The sequence below is a fragment of the Panicum hallii genome, chromosome 7 (genome assembly GCF_002211085.1).
Source record: "Panicum hallii strain FIL2 chromosome 7, PHallii_v3.1, whole genome shotgun sequence".
Lineage (NCBI taxonomy): Eukaryota > Viridiplantae > Streptophyta > Magnoliopsida > Poales > Poaceae > Panicum > Panicum hallii.
The window spans coordinates 39,685,862-39,705,822 of record NC_038048.1 but is presented as its reverse complement, the minus strand read 5'-3'; the positions used below and the strand labels follow the sequence as shown (position 1 = coordinate 39,705,822).

The window sequence follows — 19,961 nt, the reverse complement described above, 5'->3', positions numbered from 1 at the left end:
GTGCTTCATGTTCAGTTGAGAAAAAGCCTCTAGCGGTTAGAGCAGCTGAGTAGCACTCAGCAGGTTCGGATTCGACTATCCATATAAGCGAATTAAACATAATTGGATTAAAATAAATTCGATCTCTGTGCAAACTTCAGTTGTTGGTTGCCAGGTCTAGTTTTTTTTTCTTCTTGTTCAATCAAGGGTCAGGGAACACCATCTGAAAATATTCAGTCAAGGGGACCTGGATTTTGCCACGAGTTCCCCACCCCATTTCTAATCATTATTGATTTGTAATGTTGCGCGTCATTCGTATCAATCATGGAGGCTGTTTCTGAATTTAAACTTAGTCTTGCAGATCATCAAAGTGAGCCTTGACTGTCCATGGCAAAAATCCTTCATTGACTGAAATGGACAGAGCAAATGTCTTTCACCACATACCATACGTCACTCCGGCTGCTATACATTCAGCTGGCGCCACTTTGACTTGTAAGTACGATCAGTCAACGAAACGTGCGGAATAGTCGGTATTTATCCTGAAAAAAGTTCTATAAAAGTAAGAAACGGAGTCTCTACTTTTGCCCGGACAAACGACCAGTGCAAACTAGAAATCCATAGCCGAAAGAATTGACCGCACGAGAGGAGGGAACTTAACCTGTTTGGGTGATGATCTTGCATGACACATTATCCTATTCTCCGCATTTTGTTTTTTTCCTCTCCATATGTTTTGTTCAGCATGGACTATAACAATTGGTAATTTAGTGACATCTTCTATAAATCCATAATTCTGATTCAAATTTCAGAGAGTATAAAGTATTTTCCAAAATCTGTACTGCGTTTGCGGGTACCGTAATGGTGGATTAATAATATAAACCAGAAAGTAAAGATTGTAAATTTGTACTGAGACATATTCTATAAATCCGTAATTACATTGCAAATTTCAGAGAGCAATAAGTTGTTCCAAATTTGTAATGCGATCGTGATTAATGTAATAAGTGATTAAGTTTTTTTTTGCGCCTGGAGCCCAAAGGCGCTTATAAACCATAAACCAAAGATGGTGCTCACCTAACGTTCGGCAATTTTCCTCATAAAACCTAACGTTCGGCAATTTGGCCGTTATCTGATATCTGTACACCAACCACGGTAGCTACTACCAAAATACTGTTGGATCACCAAGATTCAAAACAAGCACCTAAGTATCTGACTTTAGTACTACCTATGCTCTATCCAAATGGAAAACAAAACGGTATGGAATGACAGACCGGACTGTTCTCTGTGTCTCTGCGGCCGTTCTTTTGACAATTCCTTGGTCAAAAGAATTTAGAGGATAAAGCTCCGCGAGATCACCACATTTCTTAGCACACTTTCCTACTGACAAATAAAGGCCAGGAACAATGGGGTCAGCATAAAAATCAGCGAGTAACATAGTGTAAAAAGATTGCCGAGGTAGCATATATAGCAAGATTTCTTCTCACAGGTTTGAATCAAGGCAGCAGCTTCAAATAAGAGATGATGTTGGGCAGGTTAGAAGACCTCCATGGATAACGTATAAAAGATAGCTTTCCAAAAAAAAAAGTATAAAAGACAACTCTAGGTCTCTAGCTGACTAGAATAACAGCGAGTAAACTGTCAAAGCACAGCTCGACGACGGACCTGCAAGTCGTGATTAGTTTTATCCATTGTTACTTGATCAGTGCACGCATTAACTACTAACTATTGTTTGGTCAAGAACCATGTGTTTCTGTCTATTATCCACCTATGAACAAACGACCACGTCCTGAAGACCTCAAAAAAAAAAGAGATTCAGAGAATATAATGATTCATTTCACGGTGCTACAAGCCAATCAAGCTGCTAGTAACATGTACGGGAAAAAAAACTTTTGGTAGTGAAGATACATGGCATCCGATGAGGGAGCACGTACTTGCCATTCCGTTTGAATCCGCAGCACATCCATCCGCGAATGCACATGACCACACTTACTCGCACTGAACATTTCGCCGCCAAATTACAAAATGCAAGCAGGCGAGATTCTCGTTCTCCTCCCCTGTCTCGTCAAACGATTGGCGAGATCTGAGAGGGGCTCGTCTGCAGGGGCCAGGGGGGCACGGGAACTAGGATTGGTGGAGAACGCAACGACAAGGAGCGTTCTGCTGGTGAACACATGCGAGCGACGCAGGGGGTGGTCGGCCGCTGGCATGTTGCTGCTCCGTACCCGGGCATGTGGACCGTTAGTCGCCATCGCCGCAAGGCTGGCCCATTTGATTTCCCAGCGAAAACGTAGCACCAGGAGATGCAGAGAACGTGTGCCTTCACCTGCTGGCGGTGAGAGTCTCCAAAGTGAAGCTCTCCCGTTTCATCACCTCTTCAGGTTCAGAATGGTGGTCAGCCTGTTGCGCAGTAGTAACTTTCAGTGCAACCAGGCGCGTAAACTGCAGCCGGGAAAAGAAATGCATGGTAGCATGGATCAGGACGAAACAGCAAAAGGAAGGAAGCTGAGATCTGAAAGGTGCTGTTACATCTTCCCTCATCTATCCTAATTAAGCAAAGCTATAAGAGAAAGGAGAAGGCGCGTCGTCGCTGTCGTCTACCAAACAAAGCCCCTGCCTGAAGAGGCTACAGGCTAGCGACGACCTGACGGAATCAGCTGGTGCGTGTCCGTCCTAGCGAAGGTAGGTAGGTGAGGAAAGCACCCGTTTGACTTGGGGCTCGGATCGGATGTGCGTGGATGAGCCTGCGAATGAGAGTTGGTTGGCTCCAACCACCACCGCCCCACTAGCTTGTTAGTCAGATCGAGTGGTGGATTTGCTGAACCCAATTCTTGTTTTAAAAAATAGTAGCCGGAAAACGAGAAAGGATCGCTCAACCAAGCTTGTACTGCCACTTACTGACTTACCCACCAGGGGCTGATGAATCAGGCCAGAGGAGAAATGTGCACCGGATCACCCAACTTCTTCTGTCCGTGCCTCCTTTCTTTCCATAGGCATACTGATTAAAACACTCATTTGGCTGGCACTACGCCAGGGCCAGGCAATCATCGCCTGCAACAGCAGCTGGAATTGCTGCTGGGCCGGTCTTTGCCTGCGTCATCGCCTGCCTTCACGGCGGGGCCGCGCTACAGCCCATTGGGTCTCAATGTGACCTCGCCACCTATATGGTGCCAGCCCACCAACCAAGTAACATTGCGCCGTCCTTTCTTTTTCTTCCGTTCTCCCCCCACCCCCCCCCCCCCCCCCCCCACACACACACACACATCTTTTCGAACAACGCTCCTCGTGCCGTGTCGCCGCGTTGACACCCTCACCGGCGACAATTGTGTAGACGTGGGCGGCGCGCTCGACCCTCTCGTGTCGCCGCCCAAGACCGGATCTCGTGTAACCGTGCACCTCGCCGCCGGCGGCCGTCCACTATCCTGCCGCCACGGCCGCGCTCTGCTGCCGGGAGGTGCGGCCGGCCACACGATCGGGGTCCACCAGACTTTTAGACGAGAGCCATAGCCCACCCGGACCCAACCGCGCACGCGTACGATCCGATCCACAGCCGAGCGCAACGCGGCGCGCCGGGCGGGCCAGACGGCGCAGGACCTGACGATGCGTGGGCCGAGTGGACCGGCGCCGCAACGTGTTGGGCTGCCGACACGTGGGCCTCTGCCATGAGAAAGCGGGTTCTCTTCTTCCTGCCGACGACGATTTTCTCTCCCGAAGATTCCGAGGCCTCCACCGTGCCGCCGTGCTTTCCCAATTCCGAATTCCGCCATCCGACTTCTCGCGCCGCCGCCGCCGCGCGCTAGGCTCACTTGGAGGGGAGGAAATGGCGAGCAGGCTACAGGGCATCCTGCTGGGGATGGGGAACCCACTCCTCGACATCTCTGCTGTCGTCGACGAGGCCTTCCTCGCGAAGTACTCGGTTCCTACTTCCTACTCGATCACTCTCTGTTCTCTCCCCATCTTATGTTCTCTGAACTGTGCCTGCTTGTTATATTCGCTGATGCTTCAGCATGTAGTTCTGTTGGTGGTGGCGTGATGTGGGCTTGTGCATCACCGATTCACCATCTCTTTCGTATTCGCCTGCAATTGTGTGCGCGGGTTGTGGAGGTGGAACCTCTAAAACTCTGAATAACCTGTCTGTCAACTGAAGTAATCAGCAATGTTGCAGAGTGCCTTCGCGAAGCGACTAAGAAACCGATCTATTAGAAGTATCATGTTCATCAGCCTACTTGGGCTCACTTCGTTAGTTCGTTTGACTGCGATGTTTTTGCTGATTCTTCTTGATTCCCTATCCAACACAAGGTCCCCGGAAATTTTACTTCAAATTATGTTAGTCAATCAAAACTATCTCCGTTGGATTGGCCGTGCTTTGTCCCTTGCTTGTTAGGAATAGTTTGGTGGCACCTGCAGTTACACTGGCAGCTAATTGAGACTTCCTGTCTCCGCACCTGTGTTCTAGGTATGATGTCAAGCCGGGCAATGCCATTCTCGCCGAGGACAAGCATTTGCCGATGTAAGTTTCTTTGCCATTTAGCTTTCCTTGCACTATCCAGTATTGTTGGCTTGCTGCTAGTTTGTCATGAATCGAGAAAGGTAAATAAGCTCTATATATTGTGTTGTCACGTTCAGCACACATGGAAAGAAAAGCATGGAATGGTTTATAATTTTTTATATCCAAGATATCTACACAGGCTAAGTTATCAGTTTAGTAACTTAATATCCGAGCTGTCCAGACGCCATATTTGGAGAATTTATTCGCATAACTGTAAACTGGCAGTCAAACATAAAAACAGTGTGGATGTGTGCTGAGTTGCCGACCTGGATTTCTTTGTGATTCCAGGTATGATGAATTGGCTAGCAAAGGCAGTGTTGAATACATCGCTGGAGGTAGTATTGCAACATTCTATGTTAATCTATTAAGTTAATGCTTGAAATATTATTATATTTCATTCTCTCACTTTTGTACATTTGTTGTGCTTGATTCTTTCAGGAGCCACTCAAAACTCTATCAGGGTTGCCCAAGTAAGCTATGAAGATACTAAATCATAAATATCTAAAGCTGTTAACCTTGAACTATCCTTATTGTTTGCTTGTGCTCATAAGAAACGAAATCATAGCAAATCTTGATTGCTTCTCAGTGGCTGCTTCAAATTCCTGGTGCAACAAGTTACATAGGTTGCATTGGAAAGGACAAGTTTGGTGAGGAGATGAAGAAAAATGCACAAGCTGCTGGTATTAATGTAAGTTACAAGTTCGCTTCTGTTAACTTTCTTCTTCTTCATGAGATGATTGTTCAACCTTGTTGCACCACTAGCTACTATAATCTTGCCATTGATACAACAGGCCCATTACCATGAGGATGAGAATGCTCCAACAGGCACATGTGCGGTCTGTGTTGTTGGTGGTGAAAGGTATGGTTCCTGCATTGTCTTCACTAACAAATGTGATTTAATTTTAATGAATTTCCTTCAATCTATAACCAGGTCACTTATTGCAAACTTGTCCGCGGCAAACTGCTACAAGTCTGAACATCTGAAGAAACCAGAGAATTGGGCACTTGGTAATGAAAATGGACTGGTAGAGTTGCTTTAGTAATTTCCGCTGTTATTGTCTCGTGGTACAAAGAAGGTTCATCATGTTGTTTGGGCACAATATTACATATAACATCCTCCTTGGAACCTGTCCATTAGTACAAGGGCATACATAATTTCTGAATGTTATCTTATAATAACATCATTTTTTATATTTCAGTTAAGAACATAGCACCTTATGGTACCTAGCCCGTCAAGTCATTTCTGGCAGTTTCTTACAAAGCATCTTCGCTAATTGTTTGCACTTGGTGCATTTGTTTGATGCATCATGTTTTCTAACAGTGATGTTCCTTAATTGTAGTTGAGAAGGCAAAATATATTTATATCGCTGGCTTTTTCCTTACCGTGTCACCGGATTCTATTCAACTTGTTGCTGAGCATGCTGCTGCGAATAACAAGGTAAAATGATGCAAATAAAAGGAGACCATTTTCTATTGGTGCCATTTCCATTGATGACAATGTTTGCAGGTGTTTTTGATGAACCTTTCCGCTCCCTTTATCTGTGAGTTTTTCCGTGATGCCCAAGAGAAAGCTCTTCCGTAAGTACTGGATGCATAATGATGTTTGTTATATGACCTTTATGTGAGAGCAGTGTATAAAAGGTTCAGTTTTTGGTGCAAAGCTTTATTTCAACTCTCTTGCATGTTACTATTTCTCATATTTTGATGTGCTATATAAAATTTATGAAAGTTCTTGCTGTTACCAAACATAGGTACGTGGACTACATCTTTGGGAATGAAACTGAGGCAAGGACCTTTGCTAAAGTTCGAGGTTGGGAGGTAACCTTTCGTCTTATCTTGTAATTTTCACCAGGTCAGTAAAGTTTTACAAAATAGCTCCTCAAAAATTGTAGACTGAGAACGTCGAGGAGATTGCTCTGAAGATCTCACAGCTGCCCAAGGCTTCAGGTACACACAAGAGGATTACTGTAATCACTCAAGGTTGTGATCCAGTAGTTGTGGCTGATGATGGAAAGGTAAACCTCCTGCTTTCCATGGCCCTATCAGTATCACTGGTAGGCTTTGTTGTATTGTGATTATTGTGAATTTTACATTCTGTTCAAAATGTATAGATTATTTGTGGCACACTATATATCAGTCTTGACAAAGTTAACATATCACGTAATTCTAGTGTATTTAACCTTTGCCTACTCGAGGTAAATGTTTATCCTGGCTCCTGATAATCTTAAATACTATGGTGCTTGCAGGTGAAAACTTTCCCTGTGATCCTTTTGCCTAAGGATAAACTTGTGGATACCAATGGTGCAGGTACTTAACAGCTTTCAGTAGTAATGTTAATATGCGTTGCAGTTTTCTTTCTTGAGCAGTTGATCCATCCTCTATTTGACCATAACCTTCGTAGAAATGCACGACTCCATTAAAACATTGCTATTGGCCGTTATAGCAAACGAATCTGGCATATGCTTTTTATATTTATGTTTGCGCCGTATTAGTTCCTGAAATCGAAGCATTGCTTGCAGGTGATGCCTTTGTTGGAGGCTTTCTATCTCAATTGGTTCAAGAGAAGAGCATCGATAAGTGTGTCAGAGCTGCTTGCTACGCCGCGAACGTTGTCATCCAGCGTTCAGGCTGCACTTACCCTGAAAAGCCTGACTTCAACTAGAGCGATTTCTAGCACACTGCAACTTCGAGAGCCGAGAGGAATACCTATAGTCCCCACAGTTCTATGGCACTATAGTCCCCACAGTTCTATGGCACTTCCTCTGTATAATTCTCCATCTCAGCAGAGCTGGCCTCATGCCTTCATCATCTGTATCAATGTTTAATTTGCGGCACATTTCTGGTGTCAACTTAGCAATCAACAGGTCAAATGCTGGCTAATACATCATCTGTCAGTACTTCCTTCGTGCGTGCCTCAGTTATTGTGTGAGCAGCTGCTGGCTGAAAGGCCAGACATCAAAAGGAAAAAAAAAAGAGAAAAGGAACTGCAGGTCAGTGGGCCAAAAATGGCAGTATCTCCTTGTGCGTTTGACTGCGTGCATGCATGGCTTGCGCCAAAAAATGATCCCCTGACGCTTCCTTGAATTGAATACAGATTACTGAACCTCAGAGAGAGAGAGAAAGAAAAAATCACCGATATTGATTACATCCCTACACCCTTAACATCTGACACTGACAGCGTGTTAACATGTTGAGCCAACGTTGTGTGTGTCCCAGGCACCTCGGAGATGGCTGAAAAGTCGACAAATACACTAGGCCACCGTATGCACCGGAATACCTACAATCTACTCCACTTGACTGCGTGCAGGAATGTCCCCGTTGCAGCCAAAAACTGTTCAAAGCACTTCTGCATCCTTGAAGAATCGAACACAGAATCTGGAACATCCCAACTAAAAGTGACTAACTGCTAACATGCCCTACACCCTATACAAACTGACAGCACGTAAACATGTTCAGAGCAACATTTTTTGGACAGCTCCGAACAGAGAAATCGCAGGAGCAGGCGGGGAAGGCAGAGCAGGTTCAGGCGTTCCGCTACGCCGGCACGCCGCCACACCGTAACCGGCCGGCGGCCGACGCCGTGGTGGCCGGTCAGCTGCACAATGCCATCCTCGACTCTCGGTCGGCGTCGACGTGGCAGAGGACGGCGAGGAAGACGTCCTCGTCGCAGGGGATGCAGAGCCTGGCGTCCGCGGCGGCGAAGCCGTACTCGTCCCGCGCCCGGTCCAGCAGCTCCCGGAACAGCGGGTGGTCGAGGGAGGACACCCTCACGACGTGCCGCCGCAGCTCCTCCCCGACGTACACCACCGTGTGGCCCCGCGGCACGTCCTTCGGGATGGCCTCGCCGCCGACGCCGCCGTCGGGGTGCGCCCACTCGCCGGCCGCCGCCTGGGCGGCGGCGAGCTTCCTCCACGCGTGGAGGAACGCTCTGAGGTTGAGGAACCTCCTCCTCCTGGACGATGACCCGGCCTTCATGCTCGTGTACATCCAATCCAATGCAATTGTCCAAGCGTGTGTATCTGGCGCTGTACTTGGCAGTGGGTTTATTATATGCAGCGGACCGGGGCTTGTGCGGTCGTCGTGCCGTGTCTGAGCATCGTTAAATGCTGACGGTTTGGCCTCAAGGTCCGTGCTATGCGCGTGCGCAGGTCGCTAGGGTGAGCTGGAAAGACACTGTGATGACCTGAGCCCTGTCTGAGAAGAGAGCGAGGTTTGGATAAAAGCTTGGGAACAGGGCGTCGCGTTTTTGTTCTGTTTTCGAAGGTAGACGGCATGTGCACACGTAGGTCTGGTCTAGCCGTCTAGGTCTCGCAGGCTCGCAGCCATGGCAAGTTGCGACTGGTTCTCAACAACCATGGGGATGGCCGGATGGGGATCCCCTCCCGTCACACGCATCGTCGTGGGCAGCTCCTCTTGCATGACGGCGTCATTTCAGAGCAGCTGTTTCTGTTTGTTCTGTTCCATTATTATACTGGTAGGCTTTGACGAAGAGAGAAGAACCACGTTCAGCACCGTACCAGCTGAAGGCAACCACTAGTAGAGTAGACCACTAATGGGGGTACATGTGACAAAACTGAAGGTTGGAAACGGGGACACATGTAGCAGGCCAATGTCATCACCCAGCAAGCAAGGAAGGTAACACTTACTGATCTGATGGAGAAGTGTACCCAACAAAAGCCATTGGGCTCAGCAACACGACGCGAATTTAGGAGTAGCCGGCATGTGTTGACCACGCAAGCTAGGCCAAGGCTTCTGTCGCCTTCGGAGAACATTTGTACAGGATAATTGTTCAGAAAAGGTGATGGCTGTAGTAGTGGTACATGATCGTGTAGTCCTTTCGTCCTCCCGGGCAAGCGCAGCCGTTTCTCGCTAGCCTTTTTATCTGCTTGCTTGGGGAGAGGGATGGAAGTACGGGCGAAGGATTCATCCAAGTACAGAGAAGAATCTCGGTCCCGTCTCTCTCTCTAATAATGGAAGGAAGGGGAATGAAATAACGAACTCCGCCTCGAAGTTGGCAACGGATCGAGTTAGTAGCAGATCCTTGCACACATCGCCATGGTGGTCCGGTCGGCCTGGCTCTTGAGAGGCGGATAAGGCCGGAGCCGGAGTGAGGGATGACCGTACCGGATACGGTTCTCTTTCCGGCGGCGGCGGCGGTGCGGCTTCATTGGAGTGGGTGACGCCGGCATTCATGGCTCTGGCCTCTGGGGCTGCTCCTCACTCTCTGGAGTAGCATGGGACTACCCTGCAGCGAAGCCGCCGTCGAGCGGTCGGTCAGTTTGGGCTGCGGTTGCGGCGCCGTCGCCACTTTTGCCGGTTGCCGGTTGCCGGCGGATGATTTCCCCGGACCTTTTCTGCTACTTAGGGAGTCGGCCTGGCAGGTTACTAGTTGCGCGGCGGCCCATGCGAATCCAGTATGCCAGTGTTATGTCCCCGGGGAACGCCGTGGGCGGGAGTGGCTAATTCGTATTGTGGGCCGTAAGTATGTTGTGTTGTAAGCCCAAGGGCGAAGGGAGGAGATGTCGGGCCCAAGCCCACGGGGCCATGGGATGGAATATATATATATATATATATATACATGTACATACGTGGGAGTAATTATAAATACGTGTAGAATGGATTATATATATATATATAGAGAGTAGCGGAGGACACGTGTTGGCGGCTGCGACGGGTAGTTTGCTGCTATTGCTATTTGCTAGTCCAGTCACCGGTGCGTAGCGTGACGAGTAGTATAGGGAAGCAAGTGGGTACCTATGGATCAACAGGAGGCCTGACCGCGACACGGAAGGGGCCGCTGCGCTGCCGTGCAGGATCGGAGCTCACCGTAGACCGACTTGGCGCAGTTTGGCTGCATACATGATGCACTGGCCAAGTGGACACCTGCTCGTGCTCGGGGCGGAGACCTGGACAGCCCAGCCGCTCCACTAGACCACTACTACATCCTAGACAAGGTCTCCTCGCCCTGACAACCTTGTGATCGTGATGCGCCCCAGCAGGTCTTTCCGTCATGTAAACCGGCTGGGGTTGTCACCACAACTGGATTCGAGAAATTTGAATTTTCTATCATTGCAAACATTAGACTTCGCACAATTGCTACATGAAGATGGAACTTGGCAAAATTGCCACTTGAAATGTTAGGACGTATTGATTAATTTCATCACCATTTTCTCCTTTTTATTGGTTTCTTATTTCCTTTTCTATTTACAAGCAATGGAAAGGACCAAATAACCCTTTGCTTATGTGTACACCTGGTTGGGATTTGATCGCTGCAATTGAGCAGTTTGCGAGGAGAATGCGCACGCCGCCAGGGCTTTGCTCCTACCGATCACCACCAGTCCTCTGTCAATGTCAAGATGCTGACCTTCACGGCGATCCTCTTCAACACACGATGCCGACGAGATGTTCGCGGGGCCCTTATTAGCTACCCCCGGCCATGGCGTGGCGTCAGTTTCCTTTCCCGTGGCTCGTTCTCTTGTTCGTGGCCCTCGAGACGCAAGCACTGCAGCGAGGAGGACCAGACCGCCTGCAATGGCAGGGTTCAAGACTAGATCACGCCGGTACTGCTCGAGGACGGCGTGCACGTCGTGAAGGGCAGCGACGTCGAAGGGAGCAACGGGGAAGCCACAAGGACACAACGGGCGAGCGCGGCCAGCACGCGGGCGGCCACACTGGAGACGCCAGCCAGCACGCGAGCGGCGGCAATCAACACGCAGCGACCAGATGCAACGACAGGGGATTTTTTTTTCATAAAAACTCACATCTTTATTATATCATAGATGATTCACCGATATCATAAACCATCAAAATCTTTATAAGCTTTAGAAGGGGATCTACCCATATGCAGGTTTGATCCGGGTCCCAAGACATACCCAAACGAGCTAAAGCATGCACACAACCATTACAACAAGAACGCGAAACATAATTCACCTCAACACAAGTAAATTGTGTAGAGATTAGAAATTTAGCTTCTCTAAATAAAACACCCTGCGGAGACTGATCATAATCAGTCGAATTGAGAGCTTTAACCAACATCTTGGAGTCTGATTCAAGCTGAACCGCATCATGCCGTGATCTGTTGCTGCTGTGATAGTTGCCAAGCCAAGCAGGATTGGATTAGGCTTCTGCACAAAGAGCATCATGTATCTTTTCCAATTTCCCTGCCCCCGCTAGTACTACTGATCCTTCCTGACCCCTGACGATGGAACCCCAAGCTTCACTTTTGCACTCGTGACGAAAAGCACCATCGAAATTGATATTAAGAAAATCAGATTTTGGTGGACACCAATGTAACTTCTCCGTGGGTGGTTTGAAGATTTTCTCTTGCCTATTCGTGGAGGTGTCAAGGGTTATGGACTGGGCTCTATACACAATCTTCTCCATTCACTGCCGGAGAAAGGCACATCAGTGCCGGTCACAGGGAGCTTTAGTGCCGGTGCCTGTGACCGGCACTAAATGGCCGGCACTAACGTGACAGTTGTTAGTGCCGGCTATACTGACCGGCACTAAAGGGCTAGTGTTAGTGCCGGTCCGTAATTCCAGCCGGCACTAACGTTTCAAACAATTGTTCAGCATGCTGCATTGCTGCTAGAAACCATTGTTCAGCATGCTGCATTGCTGCTAGCTTCCTAGTCATTGCAAGTCTCAGCACTTAGCAACTTTTCAAACAAAAATTACATGAGAATGGCAGGAGGCAGTATAATTTTATCAAAACTTAGCAGACCAGACATGGAAATAAGTACAGAAGCATCACTATCAAGTAAAAAAAATGTACATTATGTCAGAGGTGCACTTGGAAACAGAACACAAAAGGATGAGAGAAGATTCGTGGTCCCACCTGCTTGCAAGAAACCCCTTTAAGTGCTTCTACTTGCGTTGGTCGAAATATCGTCCTCCAAATTAACCAGATGCTTTTGCAATTAGTCAGGGCAAGACTAAGAAGCAGGATATCACGTAACTCAAAACATTGTTGATGTGCAATTAACCAGATGCTTTTGCAAGTTGATGTGCTCACCTCGAATCTGTTTTTGCGATAGGAGGGCGAGGAGGAGGTCCGGAGGGAGGGGTCGACGGTGGGGGCCGGAGCTTCGGGCGGCGGCAGCAATGGGGCGCGAGGACGTGGAGCAGTGGCGCGAGGACCTCGAGGCGGCAGGGGCAGCCGGGCGGCCGGGCTGCGCGGAATGGGCCGCGCGCGAGGACGACGAGGTGCGCCGCGGCCGGAGCTTCGGGCGGCGGCAGCAATGGGGCGCGAGGACGCGGAGCAGTGGCGCGAGGACCCCGAGGCGGCAGAGGCAGCCGGGCGGCCGGGCTGCGCGGAAGGGGCCGCGCGCGAGGACGACGACGTGCGCGGCGGCCGGAGCTTCGGGCGGCGGCAGCAATGGCGCGAGGACGTCGGGGCGGCAGGTAAGTTGGGGCGACATCGTCGATCTGAATGGGCGAAGGGGCTAATTTGTTGGGGGATGGCGCGGTTAGTGCCGGCTAGTGTTACCAGCCGGCACTAACGCGCCCACGTGATGTCAAATGGACAAGTTTGCTCAAGTTAGTGCCGGCTGGTATTACCAGCCGGCACTAACTTGTCCATCTGACGTTGGCACTAACTTGTCCATCTCACGTCAGATGGACAAGTTAGTGCCGGCTGGTAACATCAGCCGGCACTAACGTGTACCATCCGCGCGGGAATTGGCACGTTAGTGCCGGCTGGTATTTCTAGCCGGGACTAACGTGCCCGCCTTACACTGTTGAGGTACGTTAGTGCCGGCTCGTTTTTGACCGGCGCTAACGTGCTGGTACCGATAGACCGTTTTCTAGTAGTGATTGCAGACATTTTTTCTCCAGAATGTGCTTTATTGCGTGCATACCACCATGCCCTAAGGAGGCCAATCGCTCTCAGCCTTGTCTCATGTTCTTGTTCTAGAGAGAGAGAGTATATTGGATAACCAATTTTGCTGAATTCGACTCCAGAAGCTTGACTCGAATATGTTCCAGGGACATTGCAATCCAGCATTTCTTCACCAAATTGCATTTCAAAAAACAATGTCCACCATCTTCATCAAAACGCCAGCATACCGGACAGCGTGTATCGATGTCCATACCGCTGCGAAGGATAAGAGATCGCAGGGGGAGGCTGTTATGCGCCAATCTCCAAATAAAATGTTTCACTTCTGGTGGACAGGTAAGCCTCCATGTATTGTTCCACCTGAGAGATGTCTCCTAATTGGCAGTGGTGCTTGACTCACCTTTTTGCTTTCTTTTCAGCAGTTCTCTATTGTCTACTAAAACATGGTATGCTGATTTCACTAAAAACTGCCCTTTTTGACTCACGACAGGGGATTTTGGGAAAAGGTGAATCCGTCCAACCATGAAGCAGATGGATAACGTGAGAGTCTAAAGGGCACTTGGATCATTTTAGGTGCCAGAAAATGCAAACATGAACTATAAACCAATTAATAAAAGGGATAAAATGGCAATGAAATCAATGTGTCAATATTTCAGGTGGTAATTTACGAATTCCATCTTTATAGTGGCGATTTTGCGAAACCCAACATTTATTGTGGCAAAAATATAAATTTCTCACTAGGTTCCGGAACGTGACCTGACGGGGCATTTTCTATTCTACAAGCAAAGTTTCGTCGTTACGCTGAAAATTCACCGCACCTTACACTGCCGCCTTGCGTGGAGCTGCGACTGTTTCCAAGTTCCAGCAGCGCTGTCACTCTCAGATCGAAGAAGATTCCAATCTTGTCATTTCAAGGTTGCAACTTCTTCCAGTGGATTGTGAGGGGAAAAAATCTTGATAGATTACCGCAGCAAAATGGATTATTTAGTACAAGCAAGAGTCCGGCATAAGGTAGAACAATACTCCCAAGCTCGTTAATTTTGAATCGTAAGTTCTTTCTTAAAAACTCATACAAGAAATGGAATATCTGTGCTCGGAATCAGGTTCTAAAGAGAACCGTTGAGTACGAAGAAGTTTCCTGTGATAAAATCTAGCTACTCTAATTTGCATCCTCGAGTAAGCACGTGTGCACGTGTTTTTTTTAAATTTATTTGCTCTATAGGTAATGTACCCTCGATATCTAAGCTCACGTGGTGACTTCACAATCTCAAGATATGTTGGGCCGTGCATTCAAAGGTGCTGATCTAATTTCTCGAAAGTGCTATGTATGTATTTATAGATGGTTAATTTGTGCGTATGTTAGCGAGTTTAGATTATCACAGAATGAGAGGTTTACGTTATCTGAAGGACCGGATAGGCGACCAGAGGGGGGGTGAATGGGAGCCTTTTAAAAAAAAAAATTCTCAAAGAGAACAAGGCCTATATCCTGAATTCAACCCGACGCACCTCTCTTCTAACCGTCATGGTGACACAAGCCAACTCGTGACGAGTTCACCATAGGAACGGTTTGAAAAAGCTCGACGCAAAACGGAAGCACGCGAAGACCTATTTACTCGAGCTAGGTGCAATAGAAAGCGGAAGTACCGAATATCAAAGCGCTAAAAAGGCTTTTCCAATTAGTCTCGTAAAAGAGGCTTTCTCCAAAAATATTCGATGATTCAAGAACAAACAGTAAGGCTCAAAGCAAACACAAGCAAAGCTTGTTCAAATACTGACCAAACTCCTCACAAGAGAAACTAGAACTAAACACAACGAAAAGGACTAAGACTCTCTCTAGAAAGGCATGTAAAGATCTAGAACCAATTAGCAAGATCAAAAACTAATTAACTCAAGCTAAGCAGGCAGCAAGTAAATTATTTGAATTATCACCGTCACAAAGATCTAGATTAGCAATAGCAATGATTAGGCAATGACTAATGACTATAGCATGAAAATGAAGTTTGCAAGTGACTAAACAAAACTGCAGCCGTGCTCACCTTTGCCTGCTCCATTTAGGCTTGCTGATGCTCCACGCACCATTCAGGCTTGCTGATGCTCCACGCACGCACGCGCTGCCGTCGGCCTGCAATACAACCACGAACACACGCAAGTGCAAATAAAAGAGCTAGTTGGAAATTTTCTCAAACACCTTGTGTGCGTTGCTTGTCTCCAGCTGGTGGCCAAGGATGTGCCTGCTCTGTCTTGCCCGCGCGCGTGCATCTGGTCACATGCGCGATGGGGATGGCGCCCTGGGGCCTCGCTGCTGCTGCCCGCTAGCCACACGCATGCTCCTTCGACTGCCTGGGCCAAGAAACAGAAAGGAAACGAAAATAACAGCAGCAAGACAACACGAATCTCCTCAAATCAAAAACCCCAAGAGGGCATAGGAGAGTAGGGCCTCCATTCCCAGCGAATCCATGGTACAAGGTCTTAAATTTCCATCACAAAATCCTAACCCTAGGGGAGAAGAGGGAGGAAAAGAAAGAACAGAGACAAGGTTACGGGAAGAGCAGAGCACTTTTGTTCTTGCGTCAGGAGGAAAGAAAAACTGGCTGCCTAAGAGGAAGGGGGTGAGGGGGTTTTTTAACCCCAACAACTCTCACCCAAAAAGACTACATTACCTCTGGACTCAAATAAACACTAGAAAGCCCGTAGGGGCAAAACCGGAAAAAGATACATGATCTCATCCGACGGTCGAGGTTCTTTCTTCGAGTCGAAGTCTTCTCCGCGATGCCGCCGTGTGGACGAAGATCCGGTCCGCGGTTTTGGAGGGTCCGCGAAACCCGGGTAGGTGGCCGGTTTTGAGAAAACCGCCAAAACTCCACGCGCGGAAAGATTCCTGCCTCCACGCCGTGGCCCTAGACGCCGTTCCCGCCTCGGCCTTCTGACGACCCTAGACGCCGCCCAACGCCCGTCACCTCCTCGCCCGCAGCGAGGCCCTAGATGCCGTCGACGCCCATCGCCTCCGTCAGTCCCGAGACCGACGCCCGTGCCTCCACGACTTGGCGTCTTCAACCGCCGTCAGCTTCCTTGGTTTTGTGGCGCAAACCAAGAAACCCGCCTTCCGTCGCCGCTTGCGTCCTCGATCCAGGAGTGGACGCCACAGCTGCCGCCCGGCCCGAGCTCCTCCACGGCAACTCTCCGTCGACACTCGACGCCCGTGTACCTGCAATCCAAAGACCAAGCGCACGATCACACCGCACGGTTGACAATTCACTCATCACAGGCAGGATAGAGTACTCAACATTCCTCAATCTCCCCCTTGATGAGTGCATTGTCAACACACCACCTGTAACCAAAAAAGTGATAAGATAGAAACAAGAAAGTGAAGAACTCAAGCAAGTGACAAAAAGCTCAGAAAGTCAAGAATAGTCACTTACTCAAGCACAGATCGATTCCCTAAGACAAGGGCAACGGCTCGACGCAATCGATCAAAAGCCAAAACATGACTCCTCAAAGACAGAGGTTACGCTCGACGCAGTCATGCTGGAAGTGGAGGGAAAACGAGGAATACCAGGAGACAGAAACAAAGCAGACACTCCCCAAGCAAAGCTTTTCCCTCTCACAAGTGCAACTCTCACCACATCAAGGCCTTTTGCGCAAAATGTTTCAAAAATCAACCAAGTCTCCCCCTTGGTCGATCACTTCTCCAAAACTTTTCCCCCTTGTTGGCACATGCACACATCAAGCCTAAAAGATGCCTAAAACTCCCCCTGAAATCATGCTATGCAATGAATGTCGTGCAGAGGGTGTACGTGAAACACTCAGGCATACTCAGATATGATCAACTAGTGACAGGCATGTGTGCTTCATAAACAGGAACTGAATCTAGCTCAACAGGATATATCAATCAATTCTAGAGCTAGCTAGTGCAGTTTAGCAAAAATAAAAGCATCACCCATGATCTAGCAACAGCAAGTAGGAGAAAGAAAGCAGTGCTGGTCAAACTCATACAAGGTGATCCAAAGCAGCCAATATATTTTATCATGATTCAATTCTGCATCTTAAACTTATCAAGCAAGTGATTTTGCCAGGGGTTGAAAGCCTATGCCAAAGGCAGTCAGAAGCTTAAGGCACTCGCTTCAGTCATGCACAGCCTTGCCCGGGTTCTCACTAGTGCTATGTGAGCCGTCCCGAAAGCTCGATCAGTGCGACAAGCAATCCCACCTGGATCTTTTCATTCCATTTCAGACATATTTTAAACAAATTTAACAACTTTAGCTCATGTCAAAGATGACAAGCCACACTAGCATGAATAAGATAGCAAAGCACATCAACACATCCTATCATGCTAGTAGCCAAGACAGGGTGACAATGTTTTCAGATTTTTAAATCAAAATAGCTTAACTCAGATGATATGATATATACTGAGAAGCAAGCTATACATGATCGAGTCTAAGAAACTACACTAGCAAGCACCAGAAGATCATAACGGTGTATACAAGAATGCCAGTGCAGTGTAGCAATGCAAAATGCAAACATGTACAATGTATATGCACAATGCAACTACCAAACCTAGAAAACGAAGAGACGCAAATAAAACCTACAAAGCTAACCAAAGAAAAGTCAGCGATCAAAAGGGGTACCAAACCCCAAGCTCCCCTCGCAAGCGAGCAAAGGTGTCCTGGTCAAGCGGTTTGGTGAGAATATCTGCGGTTTGCCTCTCTGAAGGAACATGGATCAGGTCTATGTGTCCTCTCTCATGGTTATCTCGCAGGAAATGGAATCGGATATCTATGTGTTTGGTTCTGGAGTGTAGGACAGGGTTCTTTGCAATGCTAATGGCTGACATGTTGTCTACAAAGATGGGAACCCTACCAAAACTCAATCCATAATCCTGCAAGGTTTGTTTCATCCAAAGTATCTGGGAGCAGCAACTAGCAGCAGCAACATACTCAGCTTCTGTGGAAGAAAGCACTACGCTAGCCTGCTTACGAGAGGACCAAGACACCAAAGATGTACCGAGAAATTGACAAGTGCCGGATGTCGACTTGCGATCCAACCGACACCCACCGAAATCGGCATCAGAAAAGCCCACCAAAACCAGAGAAGAATCCGCAGAATACCAAAGACCAAATTCAGGGGTGAATTTCAAATACCTGAAGATGCGTTTCACCACCTGCCTGTGGGAGGTGCGCGGCGAAGCCTGATACCGCGCGCAGAGGCAGACGCCGAACTGGAAGTCCGGTCGCGTCGCCGTCAGGTACAGGAGAGAGCCGATCATGCTCCTGTACTCCTTCTGGTCCACCGCCTCGCCGTCCAAGTCCTCATCAAGCGCCGTCGAAGTGCTGATCGGAGTCGGCTGAGGAGACAAGTCGCTCATGCCGAACTTCCGCAGCAAGTCTCTAGTGTACTTGGCTTGATGGACAAAGGTGCCCTGAGAAGTTTGCTTGATCTGCAGCCCAAGGAAGAACTGCAACTCACCCATCATGCTCATCTCGAACTCCCTGGACATCTGCTCAGAAAACTTGGAGACAAGAGCGTGAGAAGAGCCACCAAAGATAATATCATCCACGTATATCTGAACTAAAAGAAAATCAGTGCCAGATCGCATGAGGAACAAAGTTTTATCAACACATCCCATTTTAAAGCCCTGAGCCAGCAAAAAGGTTTTCAATCTATCATACCAAGCTCTAGGTGCCTGTTTCAAACCGTAAAGAGCTTTCTGAAGTTTATAAACACGGTTCGGAAACTTGAAATTTTCGAAACCAGGGGGTTGCTTCACATAAACCTCTTCTTCAATAAAGCCATTCAAGAAGGCAGATTTAACATCCATTTGGAAAACTTTAAAACCCTTGGAAGCAGCAAATGCAAGAAAGATTCGAATAGCTTCCAAACGAGCAACAGGGGCAAAAGTTTCCTCAAAATCAATACCCTCTTTTTGGCAAAACCCTTGGGCAACAAGACGAGCCTTGTTTCGAACAACCAACCCATCCTCACCCTGCTTGTTTTTGAAAACCCACTTCGTCCCGATGGGATTACAAGCAGGTGGAGGCTCGACTAAAACCCAAACTTGGTTTCTTTCAAAATTTTCAAGTTCCTCATGCATGGCATTGACCCAATTAGAATCAGAGAGAGCGTGTCCAATATCCTTGGGCTCAAAAGAGGCAACAAATGCTGAATGAGCAAAGCCAGCGATACTTGTTACCTTGGACCTAGTGACTCGCTCGTTGAGATCACCTAGCATCTGTTGAGGTGGATGGCGGCGCTGAATGTGTCGCGGTGCTTCCCTTGTTGAAGTTGCCTCCTCCTCAACCAACGCTGGTGTCTCCTCAGGTGCATCTGGTGAAGCCTGAGTCACCTGCTCGACCGGCCCCCGGAAAGTAGATGTAGTCGGGTCGGGGCCGTCATCATCGTCTGAGCTCGTGGCGGAAGCAACTGGGTCCACAGCACGCGTGGTAGCCACAGGGTCGCCCTCCGCAGCTTCTTCCTCCTCATCTTCAAAGATGGAGGTGCCGAGCTCATCATCTCCTGCAACTTCAAAGACAGAAGAATTGCACGGTGCAGTCTCGTCGAAAGTGACTTCACAAGTCTCTCTGACGATGTTAGTATCAATAATCAGCACAC

The 19,961-nt window shown here is 48.2% G+C and overlaps 2 protein-coding genes across 2 annotated transcripts; one reads left to right on the top strand and one right to left on the bottom strand.

The window, feature by feature from the left end:
• Positions 1-3,636: 3,636 nt before the first annotated feature.
• On the top strand, positions 3,637-7,420 carry LOC112899806 (adenosine kinase 2-like). The gene is made up of 13 exons (XM_025968414.1): positions 3,637-3,879; positions 4,427-4,480; positions 4,808-4,854; positions 4,958-4,989; positions 5,106-5,207; positions 5,311-5,378; positions 5,451-5,527; positions 5,860-5,957; positions 6,027-6,097; positions 6,271-6,337; positions 6,412-6,534; positions 6,766-6,826; positions 7,039-7,420. The coding sequence occupies exons 1-13, from the start codon at positions 3,791-3,793 to the stop codon at positions 7,179-7,181; spliced, it is 1,032 nt and encodes a 343-aa protein (XP_025824199.1). The 5' UTR covers positions 3,637-3,790; the 3' UTR covers positions 7,182-7,420.
• Positions 7,421-7,514: 94 nt separating this feature from the next.
• On the bottom strand, positions 7,515-8,494 carry LOC112900778 (auxin-induced protein X10A-like). The gene has a single exon (XM_025969581.1). The coding sequence runs from the start codon at positions 8,492-8,494 to the stop codon at positions 8,111-8,113; it is 384 nt and encodes a 127-aa protein (XP_025825366.1). The 3' UTR covers positions 7,515-8,110.
• Positions 8,495-19,961: the final 11,467 nt, after the last annotated feature.

Coding starts and splice junctions, on each gene's coding strand:
- LOC112899806 (XM_025968414.1), top strand. CDS start 3,791: ATGGCGAGCAGGCTACAGGGCATCCTGCTGGGGATGGGGAACCCACTC. Junction 4,990..5,105: donor ACTCTATCAGGGTTGCCCAA/GTAAGCTATGAA, acceptor ATTGCTTCTCAG/TGGCTGCTTCAAATTCCTGG. Junction 6,827..7,038: donor TGTGGATACCAATGGTGCAG/GTACTTAACAGC, acceptor CATTGCTTGCAG/GTGATGCCTTTGTTGGAGGC.
- LOC112900778 (XM_025969581.1), bottom strand. CDS start 8,494: ATGAAGGCCGGGTCATCGTCCAGGAGGAGGAGGTTCCTCAACCTCAGA.